Here is a 26,950-nt window from a genome sequence, read left to right as displayed (position 1 = left end):
TTTATGATAATTTATACAGTGAGGGAAAAAAGTATTTGATCCCCTGCTGATTTTGTATGTTTGCCCACTGACAAAGAAATTATCAGTCTATAATTTTAATGGTAGGTTTATTTGAACAGTGAGAGACAGAATAACAAGAAGAAAATCCAGAAAAACGTATGTCAAAAATGTTATAAATTGATTTGTAGGACAGCGCTACCAGACAGTCTCGTCCCTTCACCTGATGAAGGCCGCTTGTGTTGTGGCCGAAACGTCATGAGAATATTATTGTGTTATTTTATTTTATCTATTTATTATTTTATTCTCATTTAACCAAAGAAGATGTATCATTGCAGTCACGAAAGCTTTAAATCGAAAAATTACAGTGTCTCCCTGCTCAAATGTGAGTGGTGCTCATGTCCTTTGGCAGTCCTAAACTTTTGGTGAAAATTCCACATTCCCATACCAGTGGTCAATCTCTCAAAAGGATGACCAATGTTTATTTCCAACAAACTGGAACTAATTTCATTGACCAATGGAGTACAGTGGGTTAAAGGACCCCCACCAACTGGAATTTGAAATGTATGACAGTTCCACTCTACAACTACATTCATCAAGTTCAAGATGTCGTTATTGCCAAGGCCAGTAATGGCACCACATCTTATTATCACTGCCAGACCTCACAATTGTTGCACACTTAACACCTGGCCTCCGAGGCCCACTCTTACAAACTCATCACCACTGCCATCTGGCTATAGGTCTTCTCCTTTGTTGCTGACATCTGGATGACATTGCAATGCTTGTTTCAGTAACATGTCCTGTTTCGTTTATCACAACCTCCTCTTCGTAATCATGAATACAAATGCTCTCATGCCACGTTCTGCGCTGAAGTTCTACGTTTTTTGCCTTAACCTCCACATACATCTGCAATCAAATTCTATACGCTTATTTTATTGTTGATTTAAATCACGTTCTTTGACGTGTACAGTAACAAAGCCATTACTCCAGGCTCAAACACCCATCTCTTATTAACAAAGTTGACCTCTCTACTCCCGTAAAGTGGTCTAAGTAATTAATCACACCCGATCCTGCTAATGCAATGTATTTATGGATATTCTATCATAGCACTTTGGAGGCAAGGGTTGGTGCATCGTGTAGATTTCTGAAGTTCCGATATGTGCTGAACTACAAGTTGGGCAGTAGATAGTAGTAGTAAAGCAAGTAGGTTCGTGAACCCATCTATGCAGACCTTTGAGTGTTATCCCCTGGTATGCGTCTGCATTTTCTCTGGGGATTACGTTTCCTTTCACACGCAAAACACTCATTGAAAGAAATGTAGTCACACACACGAAAAATAAAAAAGAGACTGATATTTTCCTGGACAAATACACTACATTATTACATTATAAACGTGCAACAGCATACTCGTATTTAAAAAATACACGCATACATACGTATACACAGAGTTTAAATCCCTTGTGATTGTACAGACTGCTAAAGCTGCACTTCAAACAAGAACCTCCCCTCATCACTATTTAATGCTGAATGTGTGCCCTTTGAAGTGATCAGTCTCAACCACTCATCCAGTCGTCGTTACTTGCATTTTTCATGTGTCGGGGCTACACCACAACCCAAGCCCCGGCACAGGAATAGGTGATTAAAACTTTTATTTTATGTAATTAAAAAAACATATATTTGCATTAAATAGTTTTCATCATAAATTGTTTAAGATAATCTTCTTTGGTTCTTTCGGTAAAGTCACGTAGAATGTGAATAAAATAATAAAATAAAACAATAATTTAAGATAAATTATAATACAATTAATTAACTCTGGTACACGTTGGTAGCTTTGAAAGTAAAATTGTTTTTCATACTCAATTTCCATTTTAGATTCAGCCCATAATCGTCATCAGCACCATCAACCCACTAAGGTAAATGGCATGACTAGTCGTCTCACTCTGTGGGAAGTCAACACTGCTCACGCGATGGACAGACTGGTCCCTGCTATAGAAATGTAGACTTTGAGCACCACCACACACTCCAATGAGCAGGTGATACGCTGTGCATGTGGCTTGGACATTTCCATCATTACTTTAATTATTTATCAATTCCAGTCAAATCTGATATTTAGTTCTCTCAGGATTAAGTGCAAGTGCCTAAACCTCAAAGAGCCACAGTAAAGCACCCTTACGCGATACATGGCGTCATAAAAATAAGGGTGAGAAAATAGACAAGAACTAAAACATTACAATGGGTAAATATTTATATAGTTTATTTCTCTAAACACTGCTGTCGAGGAATACCTATACTGTGATTGGTTCACAATGAGTCACGTACCAATTCCCCTGTACACTTTTCCCATAAAAGTAGGCAACTTATGTGGGATAGAAATAGTGGTAGGGGTAGGCATAGTATTATGGGTTGAGGTAGGGACCCATATGTGGATGGGGGCAGGGGTGCTGGTAGAGTTATGGGTAGGGTTAAGTGTAGTAGGGGGAGCACTCAAGTGGAGGGGGATAGAATATGAAAGGTGAGGGGGGTGGTAGGGTTCTGGGTAGGAGTAGGTTCTGTAAGGATGATGGTATGGGCAGCAGTGGAAATTATGTGTGGAGGTAAGAGTAGGGCACAATAGTAGAGGGTTACGGGTAAGGCCGTTGGATATGGGAGGTAGGCTTATGGGTGGGTGTATGGTCCATGTGCAGAGTGGTAAAGCAAGGGGTAGGTTCTATGTGTAGGGGGTAGGGTTAGTGGTGGGTTTATGGATAAGGGTAAGGCCCACGTGTAAGGTGTTACAGTTTGAACAGGGCTCATGTCAATGTGTGTGTAGTTGAAGGATCGATAAGAGTAGGCCCTGTGTGGAAGGGCAACAGGGACAGGGTTAGAGGTCATATATGGGAGGTGAGGGGTGCAATCAGGGCTGTTGCCTGGCTCACTTGGGAAGGGTCCACCAAGATTTGAAGTGGTCTCGTGTGCATGTGTGTACGTGCATATATGTGTTTGCATGTGTGTTTGAGGTGTGTCTGTGCCTGTGGGTGTCTATATATGTACGTGTGAATTTGTGCAAGTGTGTATGTTTGTGTGTATGTGTGTAAAATTAACTCACCAAAAGACTCTGAGGGCCCGGCCAAAGAGTGTGGAGGAGAAATAGGCAAGAACCAAACAGGACACACATTAGGTTACACTTAACATGTGGTAAAACGCACACAGGAACTTCGTCACAGGCAATATGAACCCTCAGAGAGAATTAGACACCCAGACCCAGCACTTGAACTGAGGACCTGAGGTTGCTGGCTCAGTATGTTTGTAATAGAGAGGTGCCAAGCAAAATGGGTCACACAGCATTGGTAGCTGATAAGCCGTTTATGAATCTACGAGAGTGACACCCAACCCCAGGGCTCAAACTCAACTCAGGCAGTGGCTCTGACATGGCTATTATGAAGCTGGCATGGTCATTATGAATTCCAGATACCATACCCCACAGCTTATACATGTGACATCAGAGGTGTTGTTTCCTCAGTGTATCCAACATCGTCATTGTGAACTTTGTGAGAGAGCGCGCCACTATACTCAGGTATCCCTGATACATATTTTTTTGGGTTAGATCAGGTAAATATAAATGTGTCATTAAACCCACCACCACTCGACACATCCAATTAGTAAGGTTTATCACGTACACAAAACGTGCCAAATTAGTTACTACTTTAGCACACCAGTTTGTTGGAGAGTAGACCCATATTTACAATTCGAGTACGACATTCACAGGTATCCAACCCATGTCCTCAGATGCTGGCTCAGTGTCTGATTTATGCATGCTCATGGTAGCTTCCCGTTTACAGCTGCCTGCTATTGGGCAAACTCATCACATACAACTTATTTACAAAGACAAAGATTCCCATATGGCCACAGACTGCTGGGGAAAGTATTGTTCGCAAACATCTATTAGGACCGGCACGGCGCACAAGGGGTGCTGTAGGCAGCACCACACCAAGCCGCCTTTGTCAGCCCAGTGCTGATGTTTATTCACTGGACTAGGTACTTGTTTAAGGCCAAGTTGACCTAGCTTCACAGTGTACATATCAATCATTGCAGCCTCCTGGCAGACTAATGCTCAAGGTCACTTTTTCAAATGAGATGTTCATGGTCTCTTGAGTTCTCACCTGATTTAACAAAAGAAACTTGCAATTGAACTTGCACTAGATTACACCCAGGACAAGATCATATATTTGCCACTGATGTGAATTGTGGCCGGGAATCAAACTCAGGTCGAAAGGTGCACAGCCCAATGCGCGAATTATTATGGCACCACTTCAAAAGACACTCACAGGCAAAGAGAGTACCACCTAGGCATAGGCGTGAACCCAGGATAAGCCTCACCAGAGCGAAGCTGCTTGATGCGGCCTTGGTTATAGCCGGTGTCGACGGGCAGCAAATCCTTGTACCACGTGATCTCCGGGTCTGGTGTTCCACTCACAACACACAGCATGGTGGCCAGGCGGGTACGCTCCACCACACGCAGCACAGGGCCATTGTCAATTACAGGAAAGCCCATCGGTAGTTGGTCCTCTGTGGATAAAGCAGCAACAGCAGTTGCATCAGCAGAAGCAACAGAATCAGCAGTAGTAGCAGAAGCAGCAGAGTTGGGAGTCAACAATGCATAATAATATAGTAATGTATCCGTACAGGCCTCGCTGATTCTCAAGACTGTTTTACAGAAGGGTTGTGCACTGAAATGTTTGTATAATTTCACTGGCGGAGCCTGTGGGGGGGGGTGGGGTGGCACGTGCCCCCCCAATGATCCGATCAAAATCCCTAATTTCGATCGGATCATTGGGATTTATTAGTAATAAATCGGCATTTTGCGACCCCCACTGCTACTGTGTAGCATATTATTGTGCCAGGGACTCTATGAGATGATAGGACAATAGTCTGAGTCCATAATTGGCAATAAGTAACGGCAAAACAGTTATAAGTGACTCAGAATTGTGCACAGTTGCGTATACAGTACACGACTTCCCTGAAGGCATTCACCTTCAGCGAGCGCGATGCCGATCACATGCGGTTCGAATTCGACCCTCGATCGATGGCTGCGCCATCGCCGCACACACGTAGAATTAAAAGCAAGGGACAAGTCCTTACTAACAACTCCTCTATCATTTTTCATTGCTGGAGGGGTTGCCCCCACTACCTGAAAATCCTGGCTCCGCCATTGGATAATTTTACCTCCGATTCGCACGGTTGGCTACGTACGTTGCGAAAGAAGTTCAACATGCATACATACTCTTAAGGAGTGTTTTGCTTTGTGTGGTAGGGAACCGGAGTACACTAGGCACATTATAGGATAGTGGCTAAATGTCTGCACAGACAAGTTCATAAACACACTTGCGAGACTATATTTCCTGACCATCTCACAGCCCAGTAGGTTTTAGGAGTTTAACAATTCTGTAGAATGTGTGAAACCATGCCCAAATCTAGAGCAGAAGTGGCTCAGAGAGTATATAATGGCCATGTCAGACACTGGATCAGACACAATGGGTTTGAAACTGGTTTCAGCCACCCATAATTAAAATGGATTCTTAAGTGCAGCAAGTTGATGGCATCAGCCAGGTCACTGGTGACTGCACAAACCAAACCCAGCTCTGAGGACTTTGGATTTTGTTTTCATTTACATGCAGGCTTTAATTGTAGGGCATATAATGGGCGTTGCATCCCTAGTCTGAGCAAGAGGCTATTGAATGGACTTCAGGAGTACTGAATCTATATTATGTTCAGGGGTCCTTATCTGACATTTTGTGATATTACAGAGGTTATAAATGGATAAAACAAATCACAACCTGAAGCCGATAGCCCAAATGGAATATAATTGGGTAGAAAAGCACCAATGCCACCAAACATATCACCAGAACTACATATAGTGATATATATGTGATGAGACACCACCTCAAACCTGGGTTCTCCCCCTGTCCTCGAACAGGGTAAGAACCCAGTACTCTCAACTCCGTGTCCACCACACTCAAACACCACAGTGCCTCCCGAGGTGCCTGCACACTCAAAACCACTGCACAATAATCACCAACATCTTACTACCCCTTAGCACAGTGGTTCTCAACCGAGGGGCACGTTGCCCCTGGGGGTATGTGGCAATGTCCTAAGGGGATACATGAGATGATATATAAATGTGTGAAATGATATCATACAAGAGAGTAATTGGTGAATAATCATGTATGTATCTGCCAATATAAAGAAAAAATGTTAATCCATATGGTAACCTCGAACGATATAAAAGACCTTTCTAAACTCATTGATAGTAAAAAATGTGGTTTCCAAGAGTAAACAGCGAGCAGCGAACAAATTACGTTATGAATGCAGAGTGTTTGTTGGTTTTTTATTCGCTTGCTAGCTACTAGCTAGTTATGAGACCTCACAAAACGGACAACTGGTTAAATATTGATGTTCATGATTCATATATTTATTTCTCAGAACCATGTTGGGTCAGGCAAGGGGGCAGTCGGTTCAAACAAATGAGAACCACTGCCTTAGCATATCAAATACACATCAACCCACAATCCACACCCATGTTTTACTATAAACACCTCAAATGCACACAAATCAGTAAACGTGCTCTACTCCTCCCCTGACCCGATAACATAGAACAATTGTTAATTAAACTGCCTGCTGTGTGTGGCTGGAACCCTGATGTCTGACAGATTAAGGGGGAAAGCAGGTGTTAAAGGGATGTGTAATTACTGTGGGAAAATTAGCAGACAGCACGTATACACTGAAGTTAATGGCGGTGGAGGTATGACCTTATTCACGTGGAGAACAAAGGGGGCAGAGGTGAAGACGAGTTGGAGCTCAGGGCCAGTGCGTGCTGTACTGGACTGTGTGACAACATAAATAAGCAGACAATAACCTCCTTCATTTCTGTCCTTTCAGAATACATTTTGCAAGTATTATTGACACATCCCATCATCCACGAGGCCTTCTGGGAGTGCATAATTTTACCGACAATGGTTTAATACAAGCAAAGTCTGGTCTGGTTTATGACATTCAGTGTCTCATCAGCTGACCCAGGCTTGCTTGAACCGATGCTGGCGAATGCAAGATGCAGTTCATCAGCAGATACCATATATGAAGGTGGTGTATTGTTTGCTCATTTATATTGTTACTTATATTCTCCACAACAACGCTCATGATTATTATGTATACAGTTAGAGGTAATTGAGAGTGTGATAATCCTGTTGTTTTATCGTGTTTAGTTCAAGTCAAAATATAAATTTCATGAGATGAAATTATATAATTTTTGTCTATAAAAGTAATATTGAACATGAAAAGTCTTGATAACTTTGTGAGAGACTGAATGTACGTGATAACAGGAGATGGCTGTCACATCGACTAGTACCAACAACCAACATTTGCCACTAAGTGGCGGTGACGTCACAACCAGCACCAATAGACAAAGATCCCCCATACAGTGAGGGAAAAAAGTATTTTATCCCCTGCTGATTTTGTACGTTTGCCCACTGACAAAGAATTGATCAGTCTATAATTTTAATGGTAGGTTTAATTGAACAGAGAGAATAACAACAAAATCCAGAAAAACGCATGTCAAAAATGTTATAAATTTATTTGAATTTTAATGAGGGAAATAAGTATTTGACACCCTCTCAATCAGAAAGATTTCTGGCTCCCAGGTGTCTTTTATACAGGTAACGAGCTGAGATTAGGAGCACACTCTTAAAGGGAGTGCTCCTAATCTCAGCTTGTTACCTGTATAAAAGACACCTGTCCAGAGAAGCAATCAATCAATCAGATTCCAAACTCTCCACCATGGCCAAGACCAAAGAGCTCTCCAAGGATGTTAGGGACAAGATTGTAGACCTACACAAGGCTGGAATGGGCTACAAGACCATTGCCAAGAAGCTTGGTGAGAAGGTGACAACAGTTGGTGCGATTATTCGCAAATGGAAGAAACACAAAAGAACTGTCAATCTCCCTCAGCCTGGGGCTCCATGCAAGATCTCACCTCGTGGAGTTACAATGGTCATGAGAACGGTGAGGAATCAGCCCAGAACTACACGGGAGGATCTTGTCAATGATCTCAAGGCTGCTGGGACCATAGTCACCAAGAAAACAATTGGTAACACACTACGCATGAAGGACTGAAATCCTGCAGCGCCCGCAAGGTTCTCCTGCTCAAGAAAGCACATATACATGCCCGTCTGAAGTTTGCCAATGAACATCTGAATGATTTAGAAGACAGCTGGGTGAAAGTGTTGTGGTCAGATGAGACCAAAATGGAGCTCTTTGGCATCAACTCAACTCGCCGTATTTGGAGGAAGAGGAATGCTGCCTATGACCCCAAGAACACCATCCCCATCGTCAAACATGGAGGTGGAAACATTATGCTTTGGGGGTGTTTTTCGGCTAAGCGGACAGGACAACTTCACCGCATCAAAGGGGCGATGGACGGGGCCATGTACCGTCAAATCTTGGGTGAGAACCTCCTTCCCTCAGCCAGGGCATTAAAAATGGGTCGTGGATAGGTATTCCAGCATGACAATGACCCAAAACACACGGCCAAGGCAACAAAGGAGTGGCTCAAGAAGAAGCACATTAAGGTCCTGGAGTGGCCTAGCCAGTCCCCAGACCTTAATCCCATTGAAAATCTGTGGAGGGAGCTGAAGGTTCGAGTTGCCAAACGTCAGCCTCGAAACCTTAATGATTTGGAGAAGATCTGCAAAGAGGAGTGGGACAAAATCCCTCCTGAGATGTGTGCAAACCTGGTGGCCAACTACAAGAAACGTCTGACCTCTGTGATTGCCAACAAGCGTTATGCCACCAAGTACTAAGTCATGTTTTGCAGAGGGGTCAAATACTTATTTCCCTCATTAAAATGCAAATCAATTTATAACATTTTGATATGCGTTTTTCTGGATTTTTTTGTTGTTATTCTGTCTCTCACTGTTCAAATAAACCTACCATTAGAATTATAGACTGATCATTTCTTTGTCAGTGGGCAAACGTACAAAATCAGCAGGGGATCAAATACTTTTTTCCCTCACTGTATAGCCTGTAACTGACTTGGAGCGAGTGCTGTTGGCGAGCACATATGAAGGCCGGCACGGCACACGAGGGGGTGGGTGGCCAACACCACGCCAGTGGTGATGTTTACACACCTGCACCAGGTACTCATTTGAGGCTGAGTCAACCTAAGGGAAACCCAGCACTGGTTTAGATAATCGTCAGTGGTGTTGGTGGCCGTGAGCGGGAATCGAACTCGGGTCACCGGGTTCGTAGCGGAGCGTGCTAACCGCGACGCCACCGCATCACCCCTAACCGCTACGTCACCACCATTATAACCACCATGTCCACAACCATCATCCACCAATACCAATACGACCTTTACAAACAACAAAGATCACCCATATGGCCTTAACAGACTCTATAAGCAAGTGCTGTTAGCGAGTAGCCAACAGTACAACCCACCATCACCAGCATCATCGTGGGCAAGTGTTGTTTGGACCTATTCATGCCATTTGGGCAAAAAGAGCGGATGTTACCGAAATCAGACAAACTTAACTGCTGTTCGCCACAAAGTGGTAGTGACGTCACCACGGCACTAGTTTCAGGCTATGTGAACTTTGACACCACGTGAAGTGTCGAAGGCTTGCTGGCAGGTGACGGTACAGATTGAGGTGCCATGAGTTGACTGACCGAGATGACTGGCAGATGCACCACCTCTGCCAACTTGCTGCGTTTTACCCAGCCCGGCACGCTGCTCGTTGTTTTCAGCGTCGCACCTCTGCCCTCCATGGTTGTTGAAGGGTGGCTGCCTCCAACTGCCCAGTAGTGTCCTTCACAAGCCTCCTCCACAGAGGCCGATCTTGAAACCGTGAGTACCAGTCATTGGCAAGTCGAGTCAGCTCCACATCCACATCAGTCCATGACTTCTCTTGCCCATGCCATACCCATTTTGCCCCCTCTATCTAGCCAAACAGAAGCTGCTTAAATCTTGGCTTAAAGCTTTCGTTATTTTCTTTGAGCCTATCTACGTGACTTTACCGAAAGACCCAAAGAATAGAAGCTGCTTAGGCATGCGGTGGCTGGGCATGGGGACTACATGACCTAGCCAACACAGCATCAACTCCCAGAGGAACTCACAATGGGATGGTGTCCAGATCTTTCATTGTGATGCGAGCTCCTCACACAATCCTGCCTCGTTACACCCAAGATGGATTTCAGGCAGGCCAACCTGAATGTTTAAAACCGGTGCGAACATTCCTTTAGACGGGTTCATAACTGTGGCCTGCAAGACCTGGAGCATTGTATGCAGCGATAGATCAGGTAGCTTCCACACAGCGTTACACAGCCAATGAAAAGATGCTGCTCGGCTGATTCGGAGTGAGACTTCTGCTGCTAAACCGGAACTAGATAGCTGGTGTTGTCACTGGTGTTGGCCGTGAGTGGGAATCAAACCCGGGTCGCCAAGTTCGTAGCGAAGCGCGCTAACCCCTACACTACCGCTCCCCACAGATAAAATACACACACCCTCATACACATATAATCCCAAGCCAACAATAGAATAACTTTACTAAATGAAACAAACTTACTGCAATACCCACACACACACTCAAATTCATATACACGCACTCATATACCCTAACCTCACAACACACGCACTCTGCCACACCCATATACACACACATACCCATACAAACTCAAACACTAATTGCCACACACACTATATACACGAATACACTGCATGACACACACTCATAAACACACAGCCATTTAAACACGCTCATACACAAACACAACTAAATGCCCACACACACCCATATAAACGCACTCGCTCACTCATTCACAGACATCACTGTCACACACTATATCTCTTTCTGCCTGAAACCTATCCCATGGTGGGACCATCCCAAGGTCACAAAATGAGTGAGCACCTCTTACAAGGTCTCACAGCACTGGTGAGAGGGGGGGGCGAATGGAGAGGATGGTGTGTAGGCTTGTAATGATAATAAATCAAAGAATATATTAAAGAATAAACAATAAAAATGTTTTCAAGCCAGTGTTAAAATAAAAAAACCCCTCTGTATCCAGACTTTTGGGCCACCCTGTATATATAAACTACATTCAGGTGTGTGCCTACTTGTACGTGTGTGAATTCTGTGCTGTGTAGTAATGTGCAACTGCAAATTAGATCCTAAGCCGGTAGTAGAAATTCCTCATTCCCATGGCGAGGGTCAGTCAATCGACAGTACAACAGCCACTGCTGATTTTACTTAATGCTGCTGCTCATTTGATCAGCCAGTCATGATGATGATGATTCGGCAAGTAACAATTGAACCTTATGGCGGTACCCCGGGGTACCATAGTACCCCGGCTCTCGCATAATGTCCGTGATGCAGTCATTTTTAGTCTGTTGATGGTCGGCGATGCGGCAATCGACTCATCTCAACGAGCTGTACACGATGCACCACTATGGTGCGTTCGAGCGTGCAGGGTTTCAGCGCAATCGTCCTCGCTGCGTTTCCACATCGCGGAGCAGCACTGATTTCAGGATTGATTAGTACCCCTGTCGCGGAGTTAAGTAGTGTCCCAGAAATAAAATATTTAATCTTGATTTGAAGCTTTCGTGACTGCAGGAATCAATACTCTTTGGTTCTTTCGGTAATGTCACGTCGGTGAAGTCACGTAGGTAAAAAAATAATTATTTTCAAAGAGTATAAAATATTTAATTGCCTCGGCCATAAGGATCAATTGACATCCCCCTTTGGTGAGTCCATTAACTGTTACAATTTTGGGGTCTCTTTTTTTATAATAAATGGTCATGTTTCTCATGTCTCTGTACAATTCCCCATTTTCTCTGTCTCGTTTTGTCGATTGTCTGCTTATTTAGCATAAATGTAACATAAGTATATAATTTGCAAACATTGTAAAGAATCAACACTCGCATGCACAATTGAATGCATGTATTATTAACGAAGCATCGATTTTAATTGATAAATCGATACCTCATTATTTGTCTAATGATGATGATAATGGGCTAAGTGAATCCTTGATTGGGATTTAAATCATGACCTTCTGATTGTGAGTCCATATCGACATCCAGCGCGATACATCACTTATTGTGTGCATTCAGATTACCATTACTTGGCATTTGCCAGTTGATTACTTAATATGATAACTTTCATTTTTAAAAGCTGCAAACGATTCTGAAAAAGAGAGAAACCACTGTGTCAGCAACTTGGGTTAATGTGACAGCAGCAGCCAATGTGTATAGATCATGCTGCAAATACTTAAGTCACAGCACAGTGCTGGTAATTGAGAGATTAAATCAACCTAATTTACATTAATTTATTAATCATAATTGATTCTCACACGCACAATTTGATGCACGTAACGTAAGCGTATTATCATTCACAAGCCCTTCGGCAATCCGCCGCGGAATGTAGGCCTCCCCAAGCTCTACTTCACCAAGCTGGCCCACTGCGGGTTGGGGGAGGGTGAGTGAAGGAAGAGGGGGGAGTGGTGGCCACGATCGCTTAACTCGCAAACGATGCTGGCCTCGTCCAGGAATCCCAACATAGGTGAACAGGTTGATATCACAGTTTGCTAGCAATGAGCCACAGCTCCATTTGCGAGCATAATCTACCTGGCTGAATACGTCCAGGTATCACAACAGTCAGAGGTTTGCGAGTTTAAATTACTTTCAAGAGAGAGACATGGTCAATCATACTTTTTTGATTTATAAATCAAGTAACATTTTGTAGGAAACCCATCGTGGTTGTCCTATGAAACTACACCACTGTTATTCATAGAGGTAGTCAGATTACATAACATTTTTACATTGAGAGTGGAGTAAAATAAAACTCAGCTCTCCCTCATTGCAACACCCCCCACCCCCCAAAAAAATACCAAGTGGTAAAATCAACACAAGAAATAGATTTTGGAAACATACTCCAGCCCTAAATAATGCTAAATCATCGAAATGCCAACAGCATGAATGAATACATTTGTAGTGCCATCTGAGATGTCACTGTATGGTGCTGGCCCGGGAGGGTCGTGGCGGGCGATGTACTTACGTCGCGGACAGCATCGGGTGGGTTGCTGTGTGAGGTCGGCTCTAGCATAGGACGGCGTGTGATGCACCGTCATCGCGTACACCCCGTAGGTGGGTGTAGTACCAGCCCTAGCGGGGCTTGGTGAGCGCTGGGATAGCGCGGCCACCACGCATAGCGTGTAGTGCAGCCTCCCACAAGGGGGAGCGGGAGAGTGTCAGCCCAGGGACAGGGTTCCCCCGGGCCATGGCACTCGAGTTGACTCCGTAGGCACGTGATCCGGAGTGTCCACAGAGAGGGCCCCAGATGAGGCGGGTAGGGGGTGATCACGTGTCCGGGGAGAGCTCTTGAGAGGGAGCTAGAACGCTCGCGAAGGTGGGCGGGGCCGAGGGCGGAGCCGGCTCCGACCCGGGATGATATAAGGGGGGTCCCTGAGAGGGACTGGGGTAGCTTAGTTCTACAAGCTGGAAGCTCTACGTTCTACGTCCTACGTCTGAAGAGGCACCAACACGTTGCCGGGGACCCGCGTGAGGGTCCAAGTCTTCGTAGCTGTAACTCCTGTGTATAGTGTAGTTAGCTGGGTGGTCACCACCCTAGGCTGTATCTGGTAAAGGAGCAGTTACCCCTTTGTATATACGTGTTACAAATAAATGTGTTGCCTCTGAAGAATAACGTCTGCGACTTAGTTGGACTCACTACACATTCATAATAAGAATCAAATCGGTGGATTAATCTGGCTCTCCAAGCATCTGGTATTAATACTCGACACTAAGGATAATAAAGGTACCTCAGTACACCTCTACAAGGAATTAAAACTAAACCCTAGTAATCATAAAGTGACTTAGTCTTTCTCTTTGTCCCTCTGATATCACTGTGTAACAAAAACATGTTTTTTTGTTCCTGGGTAGTAAGTGTTATTTCCTAATTGCTTATGCCTCAAAAGTACAGAAAATGGATATTATTCCCCACAAACTTTGCTTTTGAGACCAGGACAGTGATATTTTGAAATTTACCTATTTTCCAGGACATTCCAGATAGATTCAGTGCTGAGTAAAGTTGTAGAAACTTCAGAACATTCTAGAACTTTCCAGTAATATAAATAGTAGTATAAATACAGGAGCCTTAAACCCACCAGTTTAGTTTAGTTCCAGCTGCCTAAGTGGACACATCTGCATTTTTCTGACTTGACATCAAGAGGCTGCAAGCATCTGGCAGACGCATTTTGCTATGTCTGCGGCCAATTTATCAAGCATCTGCTAAGATGTGTGAGGCCGACAAAGCATATTTTGGCATGCCTGTCGGGGATCAAGACAAACCCTGGGCACCTCATTTCACCTGCGAGCAATGCAAAAAAAACTCTGGAAGGTAAGATGGACAATTGTTGCTTGGAATATTAAGTTATAAAATTTTAAAATGTTTTACAATTTCCAATGTTATTGAAAAAATATATCATTAGTAAAAAATGTTGCGATAATCTCTTACACATTAGTCATGGTTGAAATAAATGTATTTTTGTAGGATGGTACAGAGGGGAAAAGAGAGCCATGAAGTTCGCTATCCCAAGAATTTGGTGGGAACCGACTGACCACTCAAGCAACTGCTACTTCTGCATGGTGGACCCTTCCAAACGTCGGACTGGCAAGAATGCACCTGCTATCACGTATCTGGACATTCCTTCATCCATCGCCCTGGTGCCACACTGCCATGAGCTCCCCGTACCCACTCCTCCGGAGAGACAGCAGCCGTCTTATGAAGAGAGCAACAAGTCAGAGAGCAAGGAAGACGTTGTAGGTCCAGATGATAATTTCAGAGGTGGAGCTGAGGAGAGATACCCATACTACCCCAACCAAAAATACCTCAACGACTTAATCAGAGACCTTGGTCTCACCAAGTCCAATGTCGAGCTTTTGACGTCTAGGCTCAAGCAGTGGAACGTGTTGGATGAAAGTGTGCAAGTCGCAGATCAGAGGAAGCGTTACAAACCTTTTTGCAGCTTCTTCACCCATCAAGATGGGCTCTGCTTCTGCCACAATGTGACCAGTCTGTTCGAGGCAATCGGAATCGCCTGTAACCAGAATGAGTGGCGCCTCTTCATTGACAGCTCATCCAGGAGCCTCAAAGCCGTGCTGCTCCATAATGGTAACAAGTACCCGTCTCTTCCCCTGCCTCACTCGGAGCACCTCAAAGAGGATTAGAACAGCATAAAGACCTTGCTGGATGCCTTGAAGTATAATGAGTATGGCTGGGAGGTCATCAGAGACTTCAAAATAGTGGCATTTCTGATGGGTCTCCAATGCGGTTTTACCAAGTTTCCTTGATATCTTTGCCTTTGGGACACTAAGGCGCACTACCACAGGCAGGACTAGCCACAGCGGACCGAGTTCTCTGTGGGGAGAAACAACGTCAAGTGGGAGCCACTGGTGGACTCCCGGAAGGTGCTGATGCCATCACTGCACATCAAATTGGGCCTTATGAAACAATTTGTCAGAGCTGTAGATAAGGAGTTGACAACCTTCAAGTATGAGAATAGGCTTTCCCCTTTTTCCTGGCAACAAAACAGGTGTTAAGATGTTAAAACACCAAACTGAAACCTTTTACAAGGAATCATGTCTGCATTAACCACAATACTTGTGGTCAGAATGCAAACCAAACACATATTCTGATAATATATGCATGGTCTTTGAAACTGATTGGTCCACAACCAGAGAAAGCTTTCTTTGGAGTCTCGTCTCAAAAGGTGTTAGACCAGAGGATGCCAAAAGGCCTTCAGTTTCAAAGACAATGCGCCATATATTATCAGAATGGTTTTTTTTGCATTCTGACCACAGGTATTGTGGTTAATGCAGACATGATTCCTTGTAGAAGGTTTCAGTTTGGTGTTTTAACATCTTAACACCTGTTTTGTTGCCAGAAAAAAGGGGAAAACATATTCTCATATTTTGGTACTGGCAAAGGAGGTCCCATGATGTAGCCTTCAATTACATTCAAGACTTCTTCCCTAAGCTGTCTGAGGCAAAGGTCAAAGCCGGTGTCTTCGTCAGACCACAGATAAAGATTATCCTGGAGTGCAATGAATTCCCCAAGAAGCTCACTAGTAAGAAGAAAGAGGCTTGGAACAGCTTTGTCGCAGTGGTTCGTGGCTTCCTGGGCAATCACAAGGTCGAAAACTATGTGGAGCTGGTTGAGACTCTGGTGAAGAACTACGGCACAATGGGCTGTAGGATGTCCCCCAAAGTCCATATCCTTGATGCTCATTTTGATCAATTCAACGAGAACATGGGAGCATACTCGGAGGAGCAAGGCGAGCGCTTCCACCAGGATATACTGGACTTTGAACACCACTACCAAGGACAGTATAACGAGAACATGATGGGAGACTACATTTGTGGGCTGATTCGTGAAAGCATTCTGTATTACTTTAGTATAAATACATATTAGTTTTGATTGATATTTAGTTTTTTTCTGAACGAAAATACACCAATTTGCCCGTTTTCTCATTGAAAATAGGTAAATTTCAAAATATCACTGTCCTAGTCACAAAAGAAAAGTTTGTGGGGAATAATATCCAATTTCTGTACTTTTGAGGCACAAGCAATTAGGAAATAACACTTACTACTCAGGTACAAAATTGTGTTACATAGTGTATTCACAAAAATCCGATGAGTGCCTTTGCCTCTGTAAGCCAGAGACAACAATCCTCCATACTCAGTGTCTGAGCATACCTTTACCTGGGTGTCTAGCCATACATATCCTGTGAGAGTCTGTCTGACTCGGCGAGTAATGAGTAATAATTCATTAATTTGACTTCAAAATCAACACACGCAACTGTACTCACACACACAGGGACACGTACAGGAAGATGCACACACATGCACATACGTAGATACACAATCAAAGGTAAATGCACATGCACTCATATAGGCAGGCACACACACGAGCACACATAGATACAGAAATGCACAAACACAAATGCGTACTCACACACAGATGCACACAGACACACATATTGCACCCACGCATACATGCACACATAGCCACACTCTAGTACACATACACACAAGAGTGCAAAGGAACGAACGTGCATACCAAATAAAGACAAATATACCCCTATAGCCATAAAAGACTGCTGGGAGAAGTGCTATTAGCGAGCACCTATGAAAGCCGGCACGGCAAAAGAGAGAGTGGGTGGCCAGCACCACGCCTCGCCACCTTTGTCACCCCAGTGACGATGTTTAGACACCGCACCATTTACTCATTTGAGGCCGAGTCGACCTGGGGAGGCCCAGGACTGGTTCAAATAATCGTTACTGATGTTGGCCGTGAGAAAAAATGTAACTCAGGTCGCTGGGTTCTTAGCTCACCCCACTAACCACTACACTACTGCATGTATACAAAGACACATGCACGCATATGCACGTACAGAGAACGAAATAAGGGACCCCCTTCGAAGCCTCCTCAATAAAATTGGGATGCTGTCCCTTAACGGAATGAATCGTCTGCGGGGTAGGGGGGAAACGGAGAAAAACATAAAAAAATGCTTGTGGCGAGACTGAGTCTGCAGTGTAATTGGTGTTGGACCAAGACCTGGGATAAAGAACAGCGACAATAAAACACAAAATGGCTCAGCCCCCTCCCTCCCATAGCAAGATTGGAGCTATGGGGATGAAAATACATCAGTCTGAACACACGCAGAGTGGTGTGGTTATTTTAGCGTGTGGCTGGTGGATTTTTAAGGAAGTCTCTGAAGGGGGGTTGCGTAATGGGAGGGGTAACTTAATGGATGCGAGTGTGTGTAGGTGTGTGTGTGTATGTGTGTCTGTGTTGATGTGTGTGCGCGTCGGTTATGTGAGTGGTTTATCATTGCACCGTGATACAAATGCAGCGCCATAAGTTCGATTCCCAGCCACAACTAACATGTGGTGGAGTGTGAGGAAATCAGCAGTGGGGAGACAAAGGTGCACACTTACAATACTTGCCCAGTCTGTAAAAGGTTATATAGATGATCTTTGTGGATATGTAGTGTGAGTTTATAATCGTGAGTGTTAGTCAATGTCTCTGAATGTGTGTATGTGAGTTTGAATGTGGGTGGTTTGTGTGTACAGGAGTGAATGAGTGTGTGTATTCAGATGTGTTTGGATGTGTATGCATGCACATGTGCATGTTTCAATATATACATGTGTAGTGACGTGGAATGAGTCACTGGAGTGCGTGCCGCTGGGAGATTGGTAGACAATCGAATTAAGGGTAACAGCACGGAGCCCTCTGGGGGATCCAGAAGGGTGCGGGCCGAGGTGCAGAGCCTGGTCACGCTGTTCAGGATATGTGGCGAGCTCCGACTCCCAATCGGGGCTGCTGCGATCTGGAGAGGAACTTGTCATGCCGTTGTCGTCGTGATCGGTTTTTCTCTTTGTCCTGAGCAGGTGCTGATGGTGTGGGAGAGGGGACTCCATTCCTCGTCTTGCCAGCCATGCCTGCTTGCCTGCCTGCGTGCCTGCGAGGGACCCTGGCTGCCAGGCCAGTGGTCGCCTTGCAACTCCTGAGTAGGCGATGGAGACCTGCCGAGCTGCCGTGGCGAGCAAAGACGACCAGACCATGCCGACAGCTGCGGAGGTGGGAACCGACGTGACTCGACCATCTGGAGGACGGGAGTCCGGGAAGGAGGGCGATGCGGCGCAGGCGTCGACCTCGACTGGGAGGTAGCAGGCAGCAGGGGACGCCTGGAGGCAGTGGCCAAGGAGAGCGGAGGTCCCGGCGCAGAGGGAGGCGACTCCCGATAAGCTGGGCGAGAATGCTGTGGAAACTGAAGGCTCTGCTGGCCAGCGAGCACGAAGCAACCAGAACACGTCTGCCAAGGTAGATGCAGAACCAGTGGGGGCAGAGTGGCACCAGGAACGTGCGGGACGTTGGCGCGGTGGACCGTGGGTGAGTTTCACAACGGTCCATGCTAGGCAACACAACTGCATTCAGGTGGACTTTAAGGGCGACGTACCAGACGATGTAACCATGGACCGCTCGATCTTTGTGCGGACAGTAATTGTGGGGATGCAAATCGAGCCTATGGACCTGTTTGTTTGATAGCTTTGCCGGGCGGCAGGACCTTCGACATCAGCTTCAGGATGAGCAACTTGTTACAACGCTTCATAAGGTTTGAGGAGAAGGCGGGCGAAAGGCCTCTGTCGCTGCTCAAACTGCAGCTGTTGTCGGACCTCGGCACGAAAATGGTGACGCTTTTTCTCTAACAAGTCGCTACCTGACCACGATGTGGAGGTGTGGTTGTGACGGCACTGCTTGCTGGTGTCAAGTTGCAAGCGCATCCATGACTCGCTGGGCATTTGGACGAGTGCCCTTAACATCGGGGGCAGCAGGGGCTACGTCCTTTACAAGGGCCAACCCAAGCTTTTCCGGAAGTGTGGTGGACAAGGCCATCTGGCGGCGGCATGTGACGCACGAGTGTGCTACCGCTGTAAATCACTGGACCACGTAGTAGATTAGTGCCAAATCCCAGCACAGTGAAACCTTTGTGGGAGTAAGGATCACCTGTACCGGAACTTCCCCGACTCGTACGCGAGCATGGTTTGGGCACATCGGGGGCAGCAGCAAAAAAAATTTCCGGCCAGAGAGGAGAATGACCTGTCCTCGATTCAGGTAGCCCGATGCATCCAGGCCTACTAACCTGTGACGACGTGCTGGGGTGGCGGCCGGGGCTGGATTTCTATGCAACCAGGAGCACTGAGTCTCCCTGGGTCTGCGCGTCGGGTGGTTGGAGCCCGTGGGGAGAGTCGAAGTGGGCTGACGACGGGGGGGACCTTGCCTCCGCCATGGCGGGGCCCTGTTACCTGCTTCAGGTAACACGTGACAGCTGAGTGTTGAGGAAACGGATGATGTAACCACTCGGGTCATGGCCGCGGTTGAACGGGAAGCGGTGTTGGATGACTCGTGGATGGATCCGTTGTGCATGGGTAATCCGGATTTGTTGTGGGAGCAGAGGGGCGAGTTGCGGGCATTGCTTCGGGAATTCTCCGATGTGTTTTAGTAAGGGTAAATTCGATGTGGGCCGCATGTCCCTGATGCGTCACCATATTGATACGGGTGGCGCCGCCCCCATTCGTCAGAACTCATTTAGGTTTAGTCCTAAAGAAAAGGACTACGTTCATCAGGCGGTCGACGAGATGTTGGCCACCAATATAATCTCCCCGTCAACCAGTCCGTGGGATGCTCCAATTGTTCTGGTTGCGATTTTGTGTGGACTTTCGAAAGTTAAATAAAGTCTCCGTGACGCGTATTCGCTCCCACGGATGGATGATTCATTGGATGCCCTGTCGGGGGCGTGGTTTTTCTCCACCCTGGATCTATTGTCAGGGTTTTGGCAGTTTCCCCTGGACGTAAGTTCAAAACCCAAAACCGCGTTCCGGATACCGCAAGGGCTGTTTCAATTTAACGTGCTTCCGATGGGGCTTCACTCGGCTCCGGCCACGTTCCAGCGACTTATGGAGTTGGTACAGTCGGGGCTCCAATGAGAGTCATGTCTGATCTATTTGGATGACGTGATTTTCTTCTGGCCGCAGGTTCCAGAAACATCTGCAGCGGTTGCGTGCGGTATTTGTTAAAATACGGGTGGACAATTTCAAATTCAAGCCACAGAAATTTTACCTCTCGCCACAGACCCTGACAAGACTGTGTGCGCAAGTGGCCGACCCCCCCACGTCGGTGGGTGAGGTCCGCAGTTTTGTGGGGTTCGTGTCGTATTGCCGCCGCTTCGTGCCCGGGTTTGACAATCGCGAAGCCACTCCACACTCTCACAGCAAAGGGCCAGAGGTTTTGGTGGGGGACGGAAGAGGCCACATTTGTTGCACTGAGCGACGGCCTTGTGAACGCACTTCCCCTTCGAAACCCTGATTTGTCCATGCCATTTACGTTGGTGATACCGGGATTGGCGCCGTGTTGTCGCAGATGGAGAACGGGGTGGACAGCGTGGTCGCTTATGGTAGCCGGGTGCTGTCCCCAACAGAACAGCGCTATTGTGTTACGCGCCGCGAGTTGTTGGCTTTCGTGCACTTTGTACAACCTTACCGCCCGTACCTCTACGGTAGGCAGTTTATGGTACGCACAGATCACGCGGCTTTGCAATACGCGCTACGCGTTGACCAGCCATCCGCGCAACTCTCGCGATGATTGGAAGTCTTGCAGGATTATTCGTTCGAAGTCACCTATAGGAAAGGGTTGCGCCACTCCAACGTGGATGCTCTGTCACGGCTATTACTGAAAGAGCCAGTGCGCATGTTTGATGGGCCCCTGGCTATTGAAAGCAGGTGGATGAGGGAGAGCCAGGCGCCGTGGTAGCATCGGTGGATGCTCCGCCACCCGTACCGGGGGTGGCGTGCGATAGTACTATTGGTCTTGCGCACGAGGAATGGGGGCGCCTCCAAGCGGAGGACGCCTCCTTACTAAAGTTACGGCGCCGTGTGATGCACGAAGCGATATGAAGGGTCCAGGGGGTATGTCCCCCCCGTGGTCCTCCGAGATGGGCTACTTATACGCTGGGATACGGAGGTACAGCGGTACTGTATCGTGGTGCCAACTGCTCTGCGGGGTAGAGTTGCGAGAGCTGCCAATGTGTGATTGATGCACCTAAGGGTGCAGAAAACGTTGGCTACGTTGAAGCGGGACTTCTTTTGGCCCGGGACGGCAGAGGACGTTCACAACGTGCTCAAGGGCTATGTAGAATATGCCCGCCAGAAGCCCCCGCCAAGACGGACGTGACCACCGCTGCAGTCCATTGGGGTGTCCCGTGTAAACGAGCTCGTTGCCCTCGACATGCTCGGGCTATTTCCCACCACTCCGAGAGGAAATAAATTATTTCTGGTAGGGGTAGAGTACCTGTCATGGTGGCCGGTGGCATGGCCCCTACCAGATCAGTCAGCAGTGTCCATTACAGATGCGTTCCTGCATGGTTATGTATTGGATAAGGTGGCCCAGGAACGTCTCCTTACGGACCAGGGCCAACCATTTTTCTTCAAGGTTGTTGTAAGAGGTATGTGATTTGTTGGTTATGAAAAAAAATTCGAACCTCGCCCTACCATCCCCAGACTGACAGGATGGAAGAGCGTTTACTTGCGTCCATGTTGTGCCAACAAGTCAACGAGGCACAGTCCAATTTGGGACCTACACGTTCCGGGAGTTCTTGCGGCCTATAGGATAGCCCCTCATGCCTCTACTGGATTCTCCCTGTTTCATTTGATGTACGGGAGAGAATGCGACTCCCCCCCCCCCCCCCATGGAAGCCCAGTTAAATATTGACCCAAACAAAAAGAGTTCCGGGACTGAGCCTCACCCTAAAGCGGTTGACGGAAGCACGGGAGGCAATTTGGCTAAACGGCAGGCTGTAAATGATAAACTGGCTGGGATTAAGGAATCGGGAATCGTGGAAACCTGGGGAGAGGGCATGGCTGCATTGCCCCCAGGTGCCTGTGGGCACATCTCCTAAATTACATAGGCCATGGCAGGGCCCAGTGGAGGTAATTGAGGTTAGGAGGCCGCAGTGTTCGGAACCAGGTCTATCGCAGACATTGGTATGTGCACCCGTCACGACTGAAACCATATTTTCCACCTTGTTAGGGAAATTCATCTCCATCTGATGGCCAGGTGTGTAATGTGTCCGATAGAAACGGACGTACGTTTATGGAGATTGCGCCTCCATCCGCAGGATCCCAGGGCTTGATGCCCATGGAACCGCCGGCGGTGCCGCCCACAGGCGGCCCGGCGTGGACGGTACAACCGCCACCCGATTCTTCGTCCCCGATGGTTTGATTCAGATGACCGCCCCTACTCGTCGTTGGGTTGCTGTTATTTTGGGGGCTGGATTGTTGCCATTGCGACTGTTGCGTGGATATTGCAGTGTTAGTCGTCACGTGATGTATGGAGGTCAGCCAGGATGGCTGGGATTTTTTTCACGGGGGGCGGGGGGGGCGAGCGTGTGCCCCTGGGAGATTGGAAGACAATAAAATAAGGGGTAACACCCCATTTTGCCAGCTGCACCTGTGGGCAAGGCACGGAGCCCTCTGGGGGATTCAGAGAGGTGCAGGATATAAGGCGAGCTCCGACTCCCAGTCGGGCTGCTGCGATCTGGAGTGGAACTCGTCATTCCGTTGTCGTTGTGATCCTCACCCTCTTCAAGCTGTGGGTCTGGCAGCATGTTGGCTGTCCCGACCCGGTGCGTGATTATCCCCTAAGGCTGTGAAGTCCGGAATAGAAGAGTACCTCCAACTAATGTCTGTGAATTGGCACACTACACATGTATTAGCATGTGTACATGGTTGTATTTTGTGAGTCCACATACATGTGCATAAGTGTATGTGTGCATGTTAATTTTGCTTACTTGTATATGAATTAATGGATGTATGCATGTGTGGTGGAGGCCAGGTGTGGTGCCGGTCTCCAAAGGTGCTGGCTAACAGCACTTGCCCCAACAGTCTGTAAAATGCTATATCGGGAATCATTGTCTTTGTGTGTGGGGTGCTGCATTGGCTGAGTCATGTAGCCCTCATGCTTAGGCACCTTAAAACACCCAGGACCATCCAGATTTGATTGTGTGAGGAGCTGACAACTCACAACTGGAAGGCGAATAACAGTGCAATCCCAGAGGCAACTAAACAAGAACATGTTAGGGATGGCAGACCGGCAGAAGTGAGAATTGCAAACTGGGTGGAGCACGCTAGAAGAGGCACAAAGTCGCCATTAAAGACAGACAGACACTGAGTGTCAGAGACACACGAAGTCCATGAAAGTAGAAGAGGGACATGAATAGAAACATTGAGAGATGGAAAGAGACACACACACAGATGGAGATAGAGAAAGATGGTCTGACTCTTGAGAAAGATAGACCGATTTTGACACAGACTTATCAATAGACATTGCCACTTCATCGATAACAACGATTGTGTTCACTCAGTATTTTTTTCTGCCTGAAATTAGTGGGTGCAGCGCCCAGATAAAAAATTTACAGGGCACCTGTTTTTACTGGTGTGTGCAATTGCGTTATCCTACAGAAGAGACTCCTCACCCCCCCCCCCCCCCCCCCCCTTATAGAAATGTGGATGTTGCACATCAGGACCGGCAATGGATATGAGAACCGTTCCACCACGCTCGTTTTGGCAGGGAGTGTCTCCCCGCTCGCGGCGACAGCGGGGCGGCACTCATCTCACATTCCCATGATGGAGGCAGCAGCAGCGCCATTGCGTAATCTTTATCATGTAATCTATATACAATTAAAATGTAAACTCAACTTTCTCTGCTTACCGCCATTGTTTGCCTTGATGTTGATGGCTTCGTGCCTTGCACGAGAGGTTTTGTGTTGACTTAAGTACCGTTTATTGAACAAAAAACTTGTTCGTAAAATCAATTCGGTGGATAGAAATAATACAAAACTGCACATCTTTTCAAAAACTCGTATCCTGTTCCCAATCCAGAATAAAAAAAATATATACATGCCCTTTACAATGTATTTTTTTTCATATTAAGGAATTAGAAAATTATACGAGCACTCCACTCAAAAAATTCCATCCAAACACAATACATGTATAATCCATACATGCAGTTACCATGAAAAAATTCGCATTAATTACAGTGCACAAACAACAGTGGGTTGTTTATAAGGTGTAACCTATACAATAAAGCTCCTGAATATATGTAGCTAGGCTACAATTCCTAAGTTAACCAAAATTATCCATAAGAAGTTTTTTGGGTTGGCTCGTGTAAATATGTGTCGTTAAAACCCGCCACCACCCGACACGGCCAACTAGTAAGGGTTGTCACGTAAACAGAACGTGCCAATTCGTCACTCGTACAGCACACCAGTGTTGGAGAGCCAAGACACAACATTTACAATCCGAGTACGACGTTTTACCAGTAATTACAACTATCTTCATCAGTAGGGGGGGGGGTGTTTGATTACTGAGAAAACGTGCATTATGCGAGCCCTTTGAACTTGTCCTTCCCCTCTATTGTGAGTATTAAAATAGCCATACCAACGGTAATCCCTATTGAAGTACGCTGCCCTTTGTAGGCATGCATTTTAATAATTTATTATTTGATGATACGCGTCCACGCATCACTAAGGCGGTAGCTATCCGACCGGGTAAAGTTATTTTTACTTTCAATCTCGATAGATTCTCTTAGTCTTGGCCAGTAGTAGCTAGTTTTGCACAGAACTTCAACATTATCAAAATCAATTGAGTGTCCTTGTTGACACGTGTTCTACTACTGACAGTTGTATTTTGGATAATTTAATATTTCTGTTCTTTTAGTCTCGTTCTGATTCACTTGTCCTGTTTGCCCAACATAACATTTACCACACGTGCAATTACTCCTGTACACACCTTCTGTAGCAATTGTTTTAATGTGTAGAGTATGAAGGCCGAGAAACAAAAGAAAGTAAAATGTTCACAGCAAATTCCACCGCATCCCCACCCCCTACAAAACAACACTCTCTCACCTCCAACCCGAGCCCTCGTTACGAGAGAAAAGGATCCTTGTATCAAGGAGAAATGGGGGGCAGGAGAGGAAAGGAGAAGGGAGGGTAAAGGAGGGGACAAGAAGCCCATAACCTCTCCAAATAAAATCTCACATTACCCCCACCACCCCCACCACCACGCCTCATGCCAAAGAGGCTAGGATTCCTTGGGCTCTCGCAAAAGCACAGAGCAGCTTCATTTACAAGGGGAGAACGATAGCTTCTGCATGTTTTTTTTATATTGATTTGAGGCTAAGCAGATCTAGGGGTTGGACAGTTGGTGCCATGGCTCGCCTGCCGCCAAGCCGGATACCCCTGGGAGCGATGATTAGACCCCCACCACTGGTGACAGATTAATGTACACTGGGCGAATATTGTCAGTATTCAAAGTCCACATTGTTAAACCCTATTAAGGCAGCATAAGAATGATAATCCTTAATATATAATTATTCTAATCCTTAAGTCTAACAATGATTCGACTTGTGACTGGTGTCAATCTCAGTTGATTCATAATAATCATGTATTAGACACTAAGCTAACCCCTCGAAGGTCGAGGATTTAAACCTTGACGCACATTTAAATGTTATAGTTAATTGATTCACATTGCAGCACATTCTTTGGCAAATTATATTTTTCTAGAGCAATTGCTACCTCAAAATGGCCAAGTCGGACACAATGACTAACTCCTTCGAGGTTCAAGCCATGAGTCTGCTTCTTTTGATTTTATTAATGTCATAACGGCTGTCGGAGACTTAAACAGCACTTGAGATTATGGGTTTGAGTACTGGGTCTGAATGCATATCTCTTTGCTAAGGGGTTTGAGCATTATAGACAATGATTCAGCACTGTGTCGGGGTTTCTCTCTCTCTCTCTGGGGGTTAACAATGGCCGTATTAGACAGTCAGTTCAACCAAAGCCATGGGTTCAAGCCCTGGAGTTGGGTGTCTGTGTCTGGTCCTCAAAAAGGGCTCAATGGCTGTCAAAGACACTGAACCAGTGCCACCCATCCGGGTTTGAGCCCTGGGTCTCGCTGATTCCCTCCTGGGACGTGTCCGTATATCCCTTTCCGGCCGGGATGTCCTAGGGTTTCTGGATTCTGGCTCCACACACCCGCAATCGACGTGCCAAATAAATGGCTTTATAAATGGGCTCAGGTGACACGGTAGCTACAGGAGATGGGGGGAGAGTTTGATTGTGTCAATCCCTCCTTCTCAGCATGAGCCAGTCACATTTACGGGTGATCCAACAACATACATACACATGCACACTCACATACAGAGAAGCGCACACTCACACAGACCCCTAAGGTTAAAATGCAGTCATGGGTAATAAGTTGATTGGATTTAAATTGGATGTCAATCCATGAGTAAAATTACCTGTGCAGTTTAACAGA

General features: G+C 46.3%; 1 protein-coding gene across 5 annotated transcripts in view; it reads right to left on the bottom strand.

The window, feature by feature from the left end:
- Positions 1-26,950, bottom strand: part of LOC116938735 (receptor-type tyrosine-protein phosphatase S-like) — a 246,293-nt gene that overhangs the window by 99,251 nt on the left and 120,092 nt on the right. For all 5 annotated transcript variants that reach the window (XM_032946294.2, XM_032946285.2, XM_032946325.2 and 2 more), the window contains exons 5-6: positions 4,354-4,542; positions 3,083-3,091 (exon numbers count right to left, since the gene is read on the bottom strand). In XM_032946294.2, the coding sequence (XP_032802185.2) occupies positions 3,083-3,091; positions 4,354-4,542 (198 nt within the window). The remainder of the gene's footprint in view (positions 1-3,082; positions 3,092-4,353; positions 4,543-26,950) is intronic.

This window comes from Petromyzon marinus, chromosome 1 (genome assembly GCF_048934315.1).
Source record: "Petromyzon marinus isolate PM22_M1 ecotype Great Lakes invasive population chromosome 1, UKy_Petmar_22M1.pri1.0, whole genome shotgun sequence".
NCBI lineage: Eukaryota > Metazoa > Chordata > Hyperoartia > Petromyzontiformes > Petromyzontidae > Petromyzon > Petromyzon marinus.
Note: the sequence above shows the minus strand (reverse complement) of the source record. Positions and strands in the feature narration are given on the sequence as shown.